The sequence below is a fragment of the Drosophila sulfurigaster genome, chromosome X (genome assembly GCF_023558435.1).
Source record: "Drosophila sulfurigaster albostrigata strain 15112-1811.04 chromosome X, ASM2355843v2, whole genome shotgun sequence".
NCBI lineage: Eukaryota > Metazoa > Arthropoda > Insecta > Diptera > Drosophilidae > Drosophila > Drosophila sulfurigaster.
The window spans coordinates 30219654-30233730 of record NC_084885.1 but is presented as its reverse complement, the minus strand read 5'-3'; the positions used below and the strand labels follow the sequence as shown (position 1 = coordinate 30233730).

The 14077-nt window shown below is 42.0% G+C and overlaps 4 protein-coding genes across 5 annotated transcripts; 3 read left to right on the top strand and 1 right to left on the bottom strand.

The window, feature by feature from the left end:
* The first annotated feature begins 456 nt into the window (after positions 1-456).
* LOC133848474 (receptor-mediated endocytosis protein 6 homolog) lies at positions 457-1378 on the top strand. The gene is made up of 2 exons (XM_062284067.1): positions 457-555; positions 621-1378. The coding sequence occupies exon 2, from the start codon at positions 710-712 to the stop codon at positions 1361-1363; it is 654 nt and encodes a 217-aa protein (XP_062140051.1). The 5' UTR covers positions 457-555; positions 621-709; the 3' UTR covers positions 1364-1378.
* A 1688-nt stretch (positions 1379-3066) lies between these two features.
* LOC133848542 (nose resistant to fluoxetine protein 6-like) lies at positions 3067-7199 on the top strand. 2 transcript variants are annotated; one of them, XM_062284160.1, is made up of 5 exons: positions 3067-3199; positions 4960-5168; positions 5222-5939; positions 6000-6942; positions 7022-7199. In XM_062284160.1, the coding sequence occupies exons 2-5, from the start codon at positions 4979-4981 to the stop codon at positions 7172-7174; spliced, it is 2004 nt and encodes a 667-aa protein (XP_062140144.1). In that variant the 5' UTR covers positions 3067-3199; positions 4960-4978; the 3' UTR covers positions 7175-7199. The 2 variants fall into 2 exon arrangements, with proteins under 2 accessions (XP_062140144.1, XP_062140145.1); XM_062284161.1 differs by lacking the exon at positions 3067-3199 and having other exon boundaries at positions 4927-5168.
* Positions 7200-7740: 541 nt separating this feature from the next.
* On the top strand, positions 7741-9465 carry LOC133847905 (syntaxin-16). Its single transcript, XM_062283197.1, has 3 exons — positions 7741-8149; positions 8234-8367; positions 8429-9465. Exons 1-3 carry the CDS (start codon positions 8066-8068, stop codon positions 9276-9278), a joined length of 1068 nt encoding a protein of 355 aa, XP_062139181.1. The 5' UTR covers positions 7741-8065; the 3' UTR covers positions 9279-9465.
* A 539-nt stretch (positions 9466-10004) lies between these two features.
* Positions 10005-10926, bottom strand: LOC133847906 (RNA-binding protein pno1). Its single transcript, XM_062283198.1, has one exon. The coding sequence runs from the start codon at positions 10839-10841 to the stop codon at positions 10140-10142; it is 702 nt and encodes a 233-aa protein (XP_062139182.1). The 5' UTR covers positions 10842-10926; the 3' UTR covers positions 10005-10139.
* Between the last annotated feature and the right edge of the window lie 3151 nt (positions 10927-14077).

Below are 14077 nucleotides of genomic sequence, written 5' to 3'. Positions count from 1 at the left end.
ATTTTGCGTTACTCTTTTTTAAACAAGGTCGCCAACCACGATGACTACGACGACGGCGACGACAACAAGTTATATATGTATGTGTGTGTGTGTGTTTATAAGCGAGTGGAATCTGCCAAATGGTCATCCACTGGTCAGCTTCAGCCTGTCCAGTGATGCGTGCATTTTGCTTGTCATCTGAAGGGGCGAGGAAAAGGAAAGGGGAGGGAAGGGGAAGCTGCGACGCACCCAGCAACAGCATCAACAGAAGGGTAAGTCCGAAGGTGTTGAAAAATGCGAGGAGGTCGAATAGTTCGAAGAGGACGAAAAGTCCGAAGATAAGTCTAAGGAGGTCGAAAAGTGAGAAGAGGTCGAGAAGTGCGAGGAGGAGGAGAAGGGGGCGTAAAGTATGAAGAGGTTGAAAAATCCTAAGAAAGGTCCGATGGGGGCGTAAAGTCCGCAAGTATGAATAGGTTGAAAAGTCCGAAGAGGTCGAAAAGTCCGAGGAATGACGAAGAGTCCGAAGAGAGAGTAAAGTCCGCAAGTATGTTCGAGGAACTCGAAAAATCCAAGCAGGTCGCAAAGCAGAAAAGCCCTCTAAAAGTTAGGAAAAGCATTAATCGGGTATCTTCTTTCGACAGAGGTGGCACTGCTGGCAGATCGCAAAGATGCGCTGACCAAGCGACCCCTGGACTTTGATCGCGAGGAGGAGACGCGCAAGGGCGAGACCATGAAATGGCTGGAGTCGCACTTTGGCAGCGAGTCGACGGCGTCGAATGATTCACGCGACGAAGAGGCAACGCGGGACGTGGACGCGGATGTAGAGCCCACGAAGAAGAGCTACTTCAATGTGACGATCAAGTCGCAGAGTCAACTGCCAGTGGGCGGTCACAATGCAACTGTGCCGCTCACCCACACTTTGCCACGCAGCACCGAATGGGAACGGGAGCGAGAGCGCGAAATGGAACGCGATCGGGAGCGGGAGAGGGAACGCGATAGAGAGCCAGAACGCGAAAGGGAACGCTTGCCCAGTACACTCGATCGGAAGTATCTAAAGGATCCCGGGTTGGCGGGACGAGGCGGAAAGTTCTATCAGGGCATCTCGAACTGGGCGGAACGTCAGGAACCCCCCTTGAATGTCAATCACTTTTCGTCGCAGGCATTTCGTGAGGATTTCCAGGAGACCATTCGACGCAACGGGCTGAAGAAGAAGCTGAGTGGAGGAGCTCCGCCCGATGGCAGCCACAGCAAACGAAAGCTATGTGCAGCTGCAGCATGGCTTAAAGGTTGTGGGACCGTCCACAACGGGAGCACAGTTGGAACCACCGCCGGATTATTTGCCGCCACCGCGCAGTCGCAGTCGGAGCTCCTCAGCACAGGTTGATTATGTGGTAAATCGCACCACCCAGCTATCCGCCTGCCGTCGTCGCCGTTGCACCGGTCCCGACAGCGGCAAGAGACTGTCGGACAAAAATTATAGCTCTATCTCTTATAGTCTCTGAGATCTAGGTGTTCATACGGACAGACGGACAGACTGACGGACATGGCTAGATTGTCTCGGCTGTTGACGCTGATCAACAATATACATACTTTATAGGGTCGGAGATGCCTCCTTCTACCTGTTACATACATTTCCTGCTGGCACAAAGTTGTAATGCCCTTCTACTCTATGGGTAGCGGGTAAAAATTATAATAAACAAACAAGTGCCAAAATAAATAATGCAAAAAAAAAATACTGTATATGTTTTTAATTTCTTAGAAAGAAAAGGTTTTATTATTGTGTACAAAATGATTCATAAAAGTTAATAGATAGGTCGAGAGACACTTAATATGCGCATATTACCGATGGTTTAAGGGTTAGATTAAACAAGTGTCAATAGAGAGATTAGTCAGTTGCTTTGTTGCTCTATACAATGTGTAGCGAAGTGAGTGATGAATTGGCAATTATTTATTCTAGGTGCATATAATGTAGTATGCAGGTTTTTTTTTTTGCATTCCAAGTTGCGTACTAGATATTTTAAACATTTTCCAGCATTGTAAAGCGGAACTCATTACATTTGTGTATAATGTAATGCATTGGTTTTTTAAAGACCAAAAATTTATTTAAGAAAGTGGAACCCATTTATTTTCTGGACGATCTAATGCATTACTTCCCATTATTATATTATTAATAATAAGATTAAGTTATGTACCAAATATTGTAAGCATTAGCCAGCATTGCAGAGTGGAACATATTCAAACCGCTATTACCAAGTGGAACCCATTACATTTTTGGACGATGTTAGCCCTTGGTTAGTCATAGTTTCTACCACTTAAAACTGTCTTTAGAAAGGTAGTTTGTACCAACTGTTTTAAGCAAGATGAATTCATAACATTTGTGGACAATGTAATGTGTTGGTTGCTATACTTTAGAAGACTAAACACTGCTTGGATACGATTCATTTTAATGTGGGTTAAATCGGATTTAAGTTAGTAGAACTCATTATATTTCTGTACGACTAGAAAATACCTTCACATTGTAGAAGCCATTACATTTGTTAACGATGTAATGCATGAGTTGTCTTACTTATATCAATACGAATAAGATTAAGTTACATACTAAATAATATAAACATTGTCCATACATAACATACATTCATAGCAAGTGGAACCCATCACATTTGTGGATAATGTAATGCATTGGATTGCGACACTTTATACGACATTACACTACTGGGGTTGCTGTTATATTTAATGCGATTACACTATCGCATTCACGACAAATTAACGGTTATCTTGAAACTTGACTGCACGTACAATGTATGGCATTATAAATATTGCAAATTGTAGCAATATAAGTAAAATTTGATAAGCAAAAAATAATTCACAACACTAGAGTTCAATTCATTTTTATAGCGCATTTGCAAGTTTCTAATTTAATCTTCCTCATGTAATCACTATCGCTTCTGTACTTTGTTTTATATTATTTTCGATGCACAATGACAGTCGAAATAAATCGCGTCAAATAAACAGTCTCTCTCGATCGTCGAGCAATTCAAATGGGTCAGTTGCCATAGAATCTTAGAATGTTATGGGTCGACCTATTCAAATTGCATTTAAAGTGGTACTAAAACTAAACAAAATAAAACGATTATCTCGTCTGGAAGCTAAGCCCAGCACTCGACTGCGATCAGTATTTGATCGACGTTTTACCCGCGAGGTTCATAAAACAAAAATACAAGTAAGAAAACTTACAATGCATTTTTTGTTTCGAAACGTGTGTGAACGAAAGCATCAAGCATCAATACCAAATTAATATTTGCCAAAAAGCCGAACTTAAATAAGATGTAAATCAAAGTCTCGTTTAACCGGTCATCCGCAATGTTTTTTTTTGTGTATCCAAACTGACGTGTGTATAAATTTATATGATCGTTATATTCAACATAATAATTAAATTAATATTATTTACTATTATAAACAACCCAACATACAATTTAAATATAAAATTGGTAAACAGTTAAAAGTTTTATATGGTTTGAGACAGCAAAACCCAATTTGGGTTTATATACTGCATGCTTAGGTGTCACTGCCAAATTCAATTGTGAAATATGCTTTTTATGGGGCAAACAAGAGTTCGCTTTCAATAGTCCATTAATTATGCTATTTATACCCGTTAAACATAGGGTAGAAGGGTATTATAACTTTGTGTCGGCAGGAAATGTATGTAACAGGTAGAAGCAGGCATCTCCGACCCTATAAAGTAAATATATTCTTGATCAGCGTCAACAGCCGAGACGATCTAGCCATGTCCGTCTGTGTGTCTGTCCGTCCGTCCGTATGAAACACTCGATCTCAGAGACTATAAGAGATATGTTAGAGCTATAATTTTTTTTTCGACAGTTTTTATTATTATGTTTGCACGCAGATCAAGTTTGTTTAAAATTTTTGCCACGCCCACTTCCGCCCCGGCAAATCAAAAAAATCGAATATCAAGCGTAATTTTAAAGCTGGAGTTGGTTTTGCTGCTTTTTACTTGCACTGCAGTGAAAATAACATAAATTGAAACAATTTTGAAAATAAGTGAATGTTATTCTTAAAGCTCTAGATAAGCACTATGTATATTTAGAGCAAAGATTGATTTTAGGAACTTGATCTGTTTTCCGATAAAATATATAATTTCGTTCATTTTTTGGTTTTGCGTACGAATTGATTAATTTTTGCAATTATCACAACAGAAAACAAAACAGAAAGAAAATTCCAAAACCATTCTTAGCTCTAATTAAAGTACTTATCTAGAGCTATAAAAATAAACTTTTCTTATTTTCAATATTGTTTCAGTTTATGTTATTTTCAATGTAAAGAGTCTCGAATTATTATTATTATTTATACATACATACTACTAAAAAATCTTATATTCTGAAGTATAAATCATATGTTACTAAAATATCTTATACTCGGAAGTAGAAACCGCATAGAGATTTTGGTATAATATATTTCCCTTCATTCCGATTTTTACTTTTAGTAATATAAGACTTTAAATCTATATACAAATATACTTCCCTAATCTTGTATTACAGATGGCTTTGAAGGGGAATATGAAGAGATTTAATTTCATTTAAATAATATTACTGAACCTTATCATATATTATTAAAACCTGTTTTATACGAAAGTATAAATCGTACACTACTAAAAAGTCTTATACTCGGAAGTAGAAACCCCATAGAAGAGGTTTTGGTAATATAGTAGTTAATCTCTTTATACAATATTTCCCTTGAAGTCTATTCATACTTGACTTGTTCCCACGATTTTGGAATGTTTCGTTAGCAGATTGCATTAAATGCAGCTCAGTTTCTCACATTTGTTTATAAGAACACACAGACAAATCGGACATACTTAGCTATATCTAAATCGGCGGATCTCCGCCTGCTTACTCTTCATACAAAACGGACTGACTTGTCTATATCTAAATCGTCTTATATCTATCTGCTTATAAACTCTAGTTTACTCAACTTATAAAAGATGTTGAAGCTGCTGCTGTTGCTGCCTGTGCTGGCCCAAGCACTGGACTCCAGCTTTGCAACCAGCTCGCTGCTGGAGGGTCTCACACAGCTGATGCTTAGTCCATCGAACAATCAAACGACGCGATGCGGACAAGAGCTGCTGGCGCTGCACGCAGCCTGGCAGCGACACGAAGCCTGGGCGCTCAAGGGTAAAGAAAACTTTCCACCAAATTCGAATCCACTCTAACAACTCTTCCTGCAGCCTTCGATGCATCGGGCAGCGGGTATGCCAACATATTGATGGGCGACGCACACTTTTTAGGCAGCCGCGTCACCTGCCAAGCGGTCAATCAGCTTGTGCTCAGGTATTACACATCGAAGCAGAAACATCTGCTGGACAGTCTGGCGCCCTTTGGTTTCGACTATCGCGTGGCTTATGTCAATGCCACAACGCGTTTCAAGCTCCGTTTCCTACACAGACCTCTGACGCTGATGCACATCGGACTCTGTGTGCCGCAGAGCTGTGAACGCGACGAGCTGGAACAGCTGTTGCGCCAGACACTCGCGGTGCAACCGTTGGAGCATCAGTACATGGAGCTGCAGCCTCAGTTGGTGTACACAAAGCAACCACAATTTGTGGGTCGCTTCCTTGAGAGTCGCGCCTTTCGATTGCTCATCACTCTCTTCTCGCTGGTGCTGCTGCTGACGCTGCTCAGCAATGTTCTGCCCAAGGGCTGGAGTCGTGTGCTCGACTGCTTTCATGTGCCCAGCAATTGGCAGCGTTTGTCCGACAGCAGCAAAGAGATTGCCGTCATCAATGGGCTGCGTGTGGTGGGCGCCATCTCGCTGTTGATAGTCCATGTGACGTGGTACTCGGTCACGTCGGTTAATCAAACTGTGGGCATGCTCGAGGGCATTGCGAACCTTTGGCTGCATCATCCCTATGTGCCGGCCATGCTCGAAGTGTTCTTCACCATCAGGTGAGCTTCTGCTTCTTCTTCGTTTTCCATTCGCTTAAGTTCTCTTCTCTTTCCTTTTAGTGGCTTCCTCACTGTGTCCAACTTTCTGAGCAATCGCGCCCAGCTGCAGCGCTTGGCCGAGCAGCCGCTGTCCAGCAATCTGGTCGCCTACCTCAAGTCATTGCTGCAGCGCTACTTGCGTCTGGTGCCCATGCAGATTGTGCTCATGCTTCTGGTGACCGTTGCCATTAGCTACTACCGTGAGGTGTCGCTGCTGCACATCCAGGAGCCACTGGATGACTACTGTGCCCAGAGCTGGTGGAAGAATGCATTGCTCATACAGGATCTATTCAACACCGATTACTTGTGCGCCAATTGGACTTGGTCGCTGGCCTGCGAGATGCAGTTCCATATGCTCGCCATGTTCCTGCTCCATTTGTATGTGCATCGTCCGAAGCTGGTGCGTCGTCTCGTTGTCGGCATACTGGTGGCCAATCTGGTGTATTCGCTTGCTTTACTCATCACGTTTCGCGTACAACTGCGCCTTGAACATTCCTATTCGGAGCTGACCGAAGGTTTCTACTTTAACCCGTTGGTGCGTTTGCTGACTTATGCCGTCGGCGGCATTTATGCCCATGCCCATGTCAATGGGATGCGTGATGGAAAGACGCCGCTTGACTTGGTCTTTCCGGGGCGTCTAGTGAAATCCTTGGCTGCCGCAGCCGTGTTGTGGGTGATTTGGCAATTGCAACTGGAGGCGAATAATCTGAATGCGTATCTCATTGGCACCGCTATCGTAATAGTACGTCTTGTCTATTCGCTGATTACGTTACATTTGATTTTGGCCAACTTTAGCACTGAACGTTGTTCTTTCGTCATTCGGTGGGGAAAGCAATTGCTGCAAGCAAATTGTTTTCAGTTCTTAGGCAAATTGACGTTTACGTTTTACCTGATTCATCCGTTGCTTATTATGTGTTTTAATTATGGTTTTAGCTATTTACTGCCTTCCGATTTTAGTCTTTGGGTAAGTACAACGCAAACCGTAAGCGGTTACGTTCAAATCAGTCACGTAACATAACGTTTTTTCTCTTTTTTCGTTGCAGTCCATCATTTCGATTGCGTACACAGTTATTGGCTTTGCAGTCTCCACCGTGTTGACGCTGTTCGTTGAAATGCCGTTCAATAGACTTACCCATTTGTTGATGTCTTCACTTGCTACACAACCAGCTCCAGCGTCCAATAATAAAAATAAATAAATACTCCATTGATATGTACTGCTAACCATCCGTTGTTGAAGTTTACGTTATATTTTTGCGCTCGACTGCGCTCCGTTTTGCGTTGCTCTTTCTTGCGTTAATTGTTGGTTTTTGAATTTATCTTTTTTTAATAAATTATTATAGTCAATGCAAATAAGAAAAGAATATTCGCCTTACTGCGCAACTTTTGTGAGGACTTAATGTTGGAGTGTTTTTTTTTTTAGTTAAAGAGAAGTAACGTAAGTTACAAGCTGTATTAAATGATGTGCCATGTTACTCACGCTGTGCAAATATACCAAAATACCAAAGGTGGTGTTTCCAGGCGGCCGGCTTTTTATTTGGGCTATTTTTAAGCACTTGTTTTTTGTTTAAAAACCCAGTCTCAGTTTTTATTAAAATATACAACTGATTTATAAATTTAGCTGGGTCGGTGAAGCGCCACTACACAAGTTGTGAAAATATATCGTTGAAGTGTGACCAGCTGACAATGTATTGGGCTGTTGTATTTTTTGGTATATATTTTCGATTGGTGTCGCATGTCCTGCTTGTGGTCACACACCGACGTAGACAGCTGTTAGAAAAAAGCTTTTTTTTAAGGAAAAATTTTAATAATTGTGAAATGATAATATTTATACAATAAACAATAAAGTTGTTTATATTCGCGAACTGAAGAAAATCATTCATGTTTGCGCTAAGAAATCGATGTTTATTGTGTGATAGTGCCATCGCTATTGCTTCGCCACTAAGTTGTTTTCCCAAAAATAGCAAATAAATAGAAAAAAATGTAAAATGCAGCAAAGTAGATGTATATAAATTAGCAAAATTGAAACACAAATAATCAAAACACAATCACACACACTCACACACACACAGACAGAAACGGCTGCAGCGATGACGTCGCGCAATCTCACCGAGGTGTTTATCATCATGCGCAACAATGCCAGCAAAAATCGCAATCATTATGACGATCATCGGGTAAGTGAATCCATATGGACTATCCCAAATGAATCACATTGTGCTAATTGATGCTCACCGGTGGCCGGTGGCGTGTGCTTGCAGCGTGGCAGCGACTCGGAGCGTCTGCTCAAGCATTCCGTGCGCGAGGCGGAGGAGGGATTGGAAATGCAGGATGATTACGGCACACCGCCTGTGTGGCTCGACAAATTCGAGGAGGCGCAATACACAATGTCCAAGTGAGTGGGGGAAATTGATATCAATATCAGCGCTTGCTTTCTAACTCTCTTCTGTGTCCAGAATCAAGCCGAAGTTGGATGAACTGGGCTCGCTGCATGCCCGGCATCTGTTGCGTCCCACCTTCGATGATCAGCGCGACGATGAGTGTGAGATCGAGGTGTTGAGTCAGATTGTGGCCAAGCTGATTGCGAGCACCCATCGTCACATACAATGTGTGCGCTCTAGCCTCGGTGTGGGCAGCAAGGTGGAGCAACGTCTCACCGCCAATGCGGTGGAGTGTGCGCTGCTCCAGCTGCAGGATTTGACGGTCAAGTTTCGCAACAGCCAGAACGCGTATCTGCTGCAATTGAATTCGCGCGAGGAACGCTCTCAGAAGTACTTTGACAACAATGAGTTCACCAACGTGGAGTTGGGCAACGATGAGCTTGGAAATTTCGCTGACAGCTTTGCGGATAACTTTTTGGATTCAGCGGCAACAGGTGGCGGCGGCGGCGGCGGTGGAGGAACAGCTACAAATGCTTATCTGTTTGAGGAGGATGAACATGAGATCGATGATCATTTTAAGAAGCCGCTGGCGCAGCGCATGACACAACAACAGCTATTACTCTTTGAGGAGGAGAACACACGGCTGGCACAGCATCGGGAGCAGGAGGTGACAAAGATTGTCAAATCGATATACGATCTCAACGACATCTTCAAGGATTTGGGGCATATGGTGCATGAGCAGGGCACGATAATGGATCGCATCGATTACAATGTCGAACAGACGCAGACGCGTGTCTCCGAGGGATTGCGACAGCTGCAGCGGGCCGAGATGTATCAGCGCAAGAATCGCAAGATGTGCATCATTCTCGTCCTTGCCGCTGTCACGTTCCTCATGCTGCTGCTGCTCATCTTCACCAAGCTGTAGTTGATGAAGATTATGCTCACACACACGCAGAGACTTGCAAAATTCCAGCTCCAAGGCTAGCAGTTATTCCGTTATTAACTATTATTATTATTATTACTGTCATTATGTGTAGTTCCGTGGTGTGTATAATTGTCACTGTATAATGTAAAATATATATATAAATACCTTTTATTTATTTATTACCAAAGCCAAGTTAATAATATTACTAAAATTGAACGAAAGTTTATCCCAAGGTAAAACTTTTAATTGTCAACATTTAATATTCAACTTAAGTTCTCTCTGTTTAAGTTTAAAAAGCAAAACTATTTTGTATATAATACTTTTTATTTATTAGAATTGAATTCGATTGAAATGTTCTCTAGCTTAAAAGTCAAACTGTGTAACTTGTGCTAAATAATTTATTATCAAATAGCTACTTAATCGGCAACTGATTTGTTTTTCTTTGCTTTTACCAAAATTCGAACCTTTGCTTAAAAACTGTGCCAAGAAATACTCCAAAGTTAATTTATCACCTTCCAAATTGTTCAATGAGTCAAACAGAAGCTAATTTATAAGGATTTAATTATGCAGTTCTCTTTTTTAACTATCATATTAACTTTTCTCTTAATTTGCATCTTTATGCGTGCTATAATTATTTAAATATCTAAACTACTAAAATTTCGCTTTTTTTGCGAAGCCAACCAAGTTTCAAACCTAGCTTGGACACGAACCGAACTCAATGCACAATTCTATTTAATATATGATTGATTTATTTAAGTTAATATGTAGTACAAGTGCAAAAAAAAGAACTAAACTTAAATGTAACATAAGATAGTGACGTCCCCCCAGGATCCAGATCACAGCCCCGAATATCTCCGGCTCCTACATGCGCTCGGAGAGACGCGTTGCGACTGCACGCAGATTGCCATAGACTTTGCTGGGCGGGGAGCCAAGGATCAGGTTGCAGATGGCGCGACGGGCGAGCTGAATGTTCTGATAGCTGCCTAGTATGTGGATTTTGCTGTCCGCGAGCACAATGCGGGTCTTGGTCACATTCTCGATGGTGAACTTGATGCGTCCTCCCTTGCCAGCCAGGCGGCCAATGGCACGCGACTGATGATCACCGCGCAGCGTCTTCACATCCTTAATCTCGAACGTCTCGACAAACAGATCCTCGAGTCGCAGCAGGGCCAGTGCATCGTCCACCTCGAAGCCGCAGAGGAAGGCCTTGACAAAGTCAGCGCCCTTCTGCAGATTGGAAATATCGGGAGTCTCGGGGCCAATGCGCAGCTCCACTTGGCGTGCCTTCATGTTGAAGCGTATCTGCAGTTTCATGTGTTCCACCACGGGCGTGAAGATCTTCATCCATTGTTCCTTGAGCGATGAATATCTGTGCGGCGGCACCGACACTTTGCGCAATTCGCTGCGGATGCGTTTTGCACCAGTTCCAGTGCGTTTCTTACCGCCCTCGATGCCAGTGGCGGCGTCCACGACGGTCATTTCGACATCCTCTGTGTTGGCGCTACGTTTTTGTGCTTTCTTTGGGGCCACAAAGACATCGGTTTGTATGTTTTCCACCTCCATGTTTGTTATTGCGACTTGCTTAATAACACAAAATAAATTCTGTTCTCCACGTGCGATACACTGTGCATCAGGTTTGCATTTGATGGTGTGACCGTAACTTTTTATTGCTAATATACTACTTTTAAGAGTGAAATATACCACAACATATACTGCTGCCACAAGTGGAGTCGCGCAATTTCAATTGCCATGCGAGTATTTACAATTTGCCAAATAGCTGAAATATTTTTTAATAACTGCTACGCTATTAATAATTATTTAGAATCTTATTTCTGTTTTATAAAGATGTTGTTGTCGGTGTATAAAGTGTGTCTGTTGGTCACACAGCTGATCGTTGCTTGCCCAGCAAGTGGGCAGCAATTGCGCGTGTCGTAGCTATCAGCTTTTGCATGTCAAGTGCTGTTTACGCGCTTTCTGCCTATCGATAACAGGCTTAGTTGCTTTTTTTGGCGCTATTAGTTAACGTTTTTTTTCTTTTTTGTGCAAAAATAAAAAGTAAATAATATAGTGTAATTAGTGCATAGTATGAGTGTTAATATAATAATATAGTGCATAATATAGTGTGTGTATAGCAGTGTTACGTAGAATGGTGCGATCTGTGGTGTTTTTTTTGTATTTTTTTTTTTGTGCAAATAATAAAAAAGTGAATACTATCATGTATTAAGTGTATAATGTGAGTGTTAATAGACTAGTGTATATAGCAGTGTTCTGTAGAATGGTGTGATCGAGCTTGCAACTTGTTAAACTCATTTTTTTATGGCTGGTAAGTTTGACATTGTTGTTGCTATTGCTTTTTTTCCTTCCTTATTAACTGTAGTTGCCTTTAGTTAGTTAAACCAACTTGTGCCCATGGCACTCATCGTATGTGTTTGCATTAAGGGCATTATGAGGGCTGGGCAGGGAGGTAGCGGAGCTATTATTTATATTTGCGCTTTGTGGCGCGCTTGTCAAATTTCTTGCAACTTGCAATTTTGACACCTTTGTGAAATGCACTTTGTTGATGTTATCAGCACTTACTTATTGTGCACATTGCATAAATGGCCTTTGGGCCAGCGCTTGGGCCTGAGCCCGGGATCTGACCCTCTTCGAAAATGCAAATGATAATGACACGAGGCCCCCAACGAGGCCTCAGCGTCAGGTGACATTTTGTATGAGTGCATCAGTGCATGTGTGTGTTTGTGTGTGTGTGTGTGTGTCAGTCACTCCCTCTCCTGCTCTTTCGTACTGTGTTGTGCATGCTGTTGCCAGTGTTGCCAGAATGTTGAAAACAAAAGTAGCTAGAAAAAAAGGAACTAGAAATGGCGTTGCCGTAAAACTTTACATATGTGCAGCAAGCGCATTTGTAATATACATATGTATGTATGTATATTTTTGGTATATTTATATAAAAAAGCTTAAGGAAGGGTAACTAAAAATGGCTTTGGAGTAATACTTTACATATTTGCATCTAAAACATATACATGTACATATGTATATATGTATATTTTGCGTATATTTGTATAAATTAAACAAAAAAGTAGCTGACTTTAAAAAAGGGGCTAACTAAAAGTAGCTAGATGTTGCCGCAAAATGGCCAAAAATGTCAGCACAGTGGCGCTGCTTGCTGTCTAGCTGTCATCATAGGCCATTGCATGTGGGACGCTTGTCTAATCCACAATGGCCGACATTTTAAATACAAATTGCAGCGCTGTTGCATCTCCGATGCTGAAAAGCCTTTGCAACCGTGCAACCGTGCAACGTCCATAGCGATAGTCATAGCCATACTCATAGTCATAGCCATACTCATAGTCATAGCTATAGCTGTAGCTATAGTCATTGTCATAGTCATAGTTGGTGTTTGGGGTTCGTCTCCTTTTTACTCTATTGGCAACTGATTAGCATTTAAATTAAAATGTCGCAAAGTGGCCTTAACAAAATGTTGCTAGCTCTTTAGTCTTCTCCCCCCTCAACCCTCTCTCTACCCCTACCTCTATCTCTATCTCTCTGGTTGTGTGTTGCTATTGCAGCTTATTGTCTCTGGTGTCACCTGTTTATGCTGCTGCTGCTGCTGTCACTGAGATTGGTTCGCCTCGCAATTGCCTTTGTGCCGAGCACGAAAAAAAAAAAACTCTGAAGCGTCAACCATAAAGGAGTATATATGCGGATGCGGATGTGGATGTGGACGGGATGTGGGATGCAGCTACGCTTGTTGCGGATGTGGCATGCAATTGTTGCATGCCACTTCAAAGAGCGCGCTCCACTCACAACAGGCGGCGACGGACGACGACGACGACGACGACGACGACGATGAGCTTAATTATGAAAATTAATTGTATTCGAATGAATAATGTTAATTGATTTTTCTCTCAATCGGCCCACCTGGCGTATAAGTAATCAAGCCGCTTTGCTGACCTCACGCGCGCAGCGCTTACTATGATGCTCCATTGTAGTCGCATCGCAAACGCCATCGCCATCGCCATCTCGTCTCGTCTCGCATTTCACCAATTAATTAGTCCATTTCATTGTTGTGCGCCAGAGAGAAACAACGCAAAATCAAATACGTTCGTTTCATCCACGCTATCTGCCACGCCCCCACCGCTTCTCGCCCATTTTGCCTGTTATTGCAATTGAGATAGTTAAGCACTCAGTCACGTAATTCATTTGCATTGAGCGCGTGGTCAGCGCTGAATATCCCTTAGCGTGCCATCAGCAGCAGGCTAAAACAGCAGCAGCCACTCCCCCTCTCCACAGAGAGAGAGAGAGAGAGTCTGCGGTGTGGGAGCACCAAAAAGAAGGGCAGCGTGCCACGCGGGCCTATTCTCCAATATTGCGCCTATTCCCTGCATGTTTCGCTCTACATTTAACTCTCCATTCCATAACTTTTACGCTTTGACAGTGTGCCAAACTCGTCTATGCTTGAGCTCTGTTTAACGGTCTATTTAATTCTCTTTTCCTATTCTTTAAAAACTCTTATATTTCCACACGTTTCACTTGCACTTTTCTCCATGATTCCAATGCTAAGGCTTTATGCAATATTCTTTTTCTATACAATATTCTTCATTATTATATAATTCATTCTTTATTCTAGACACTACTCTTTATTTAGATAGACAACTCTTCTGTTCTATTATCATCTTTTCAGACAATTTTCTCTCACTCGCTATTATTTCTATATTACATTCGATAAATGTCCATTACTCTAAGAAACTCTACATTTTTCTTCCCAAAAGTCTTTTCGAAACTCTCTATTACTCCACACA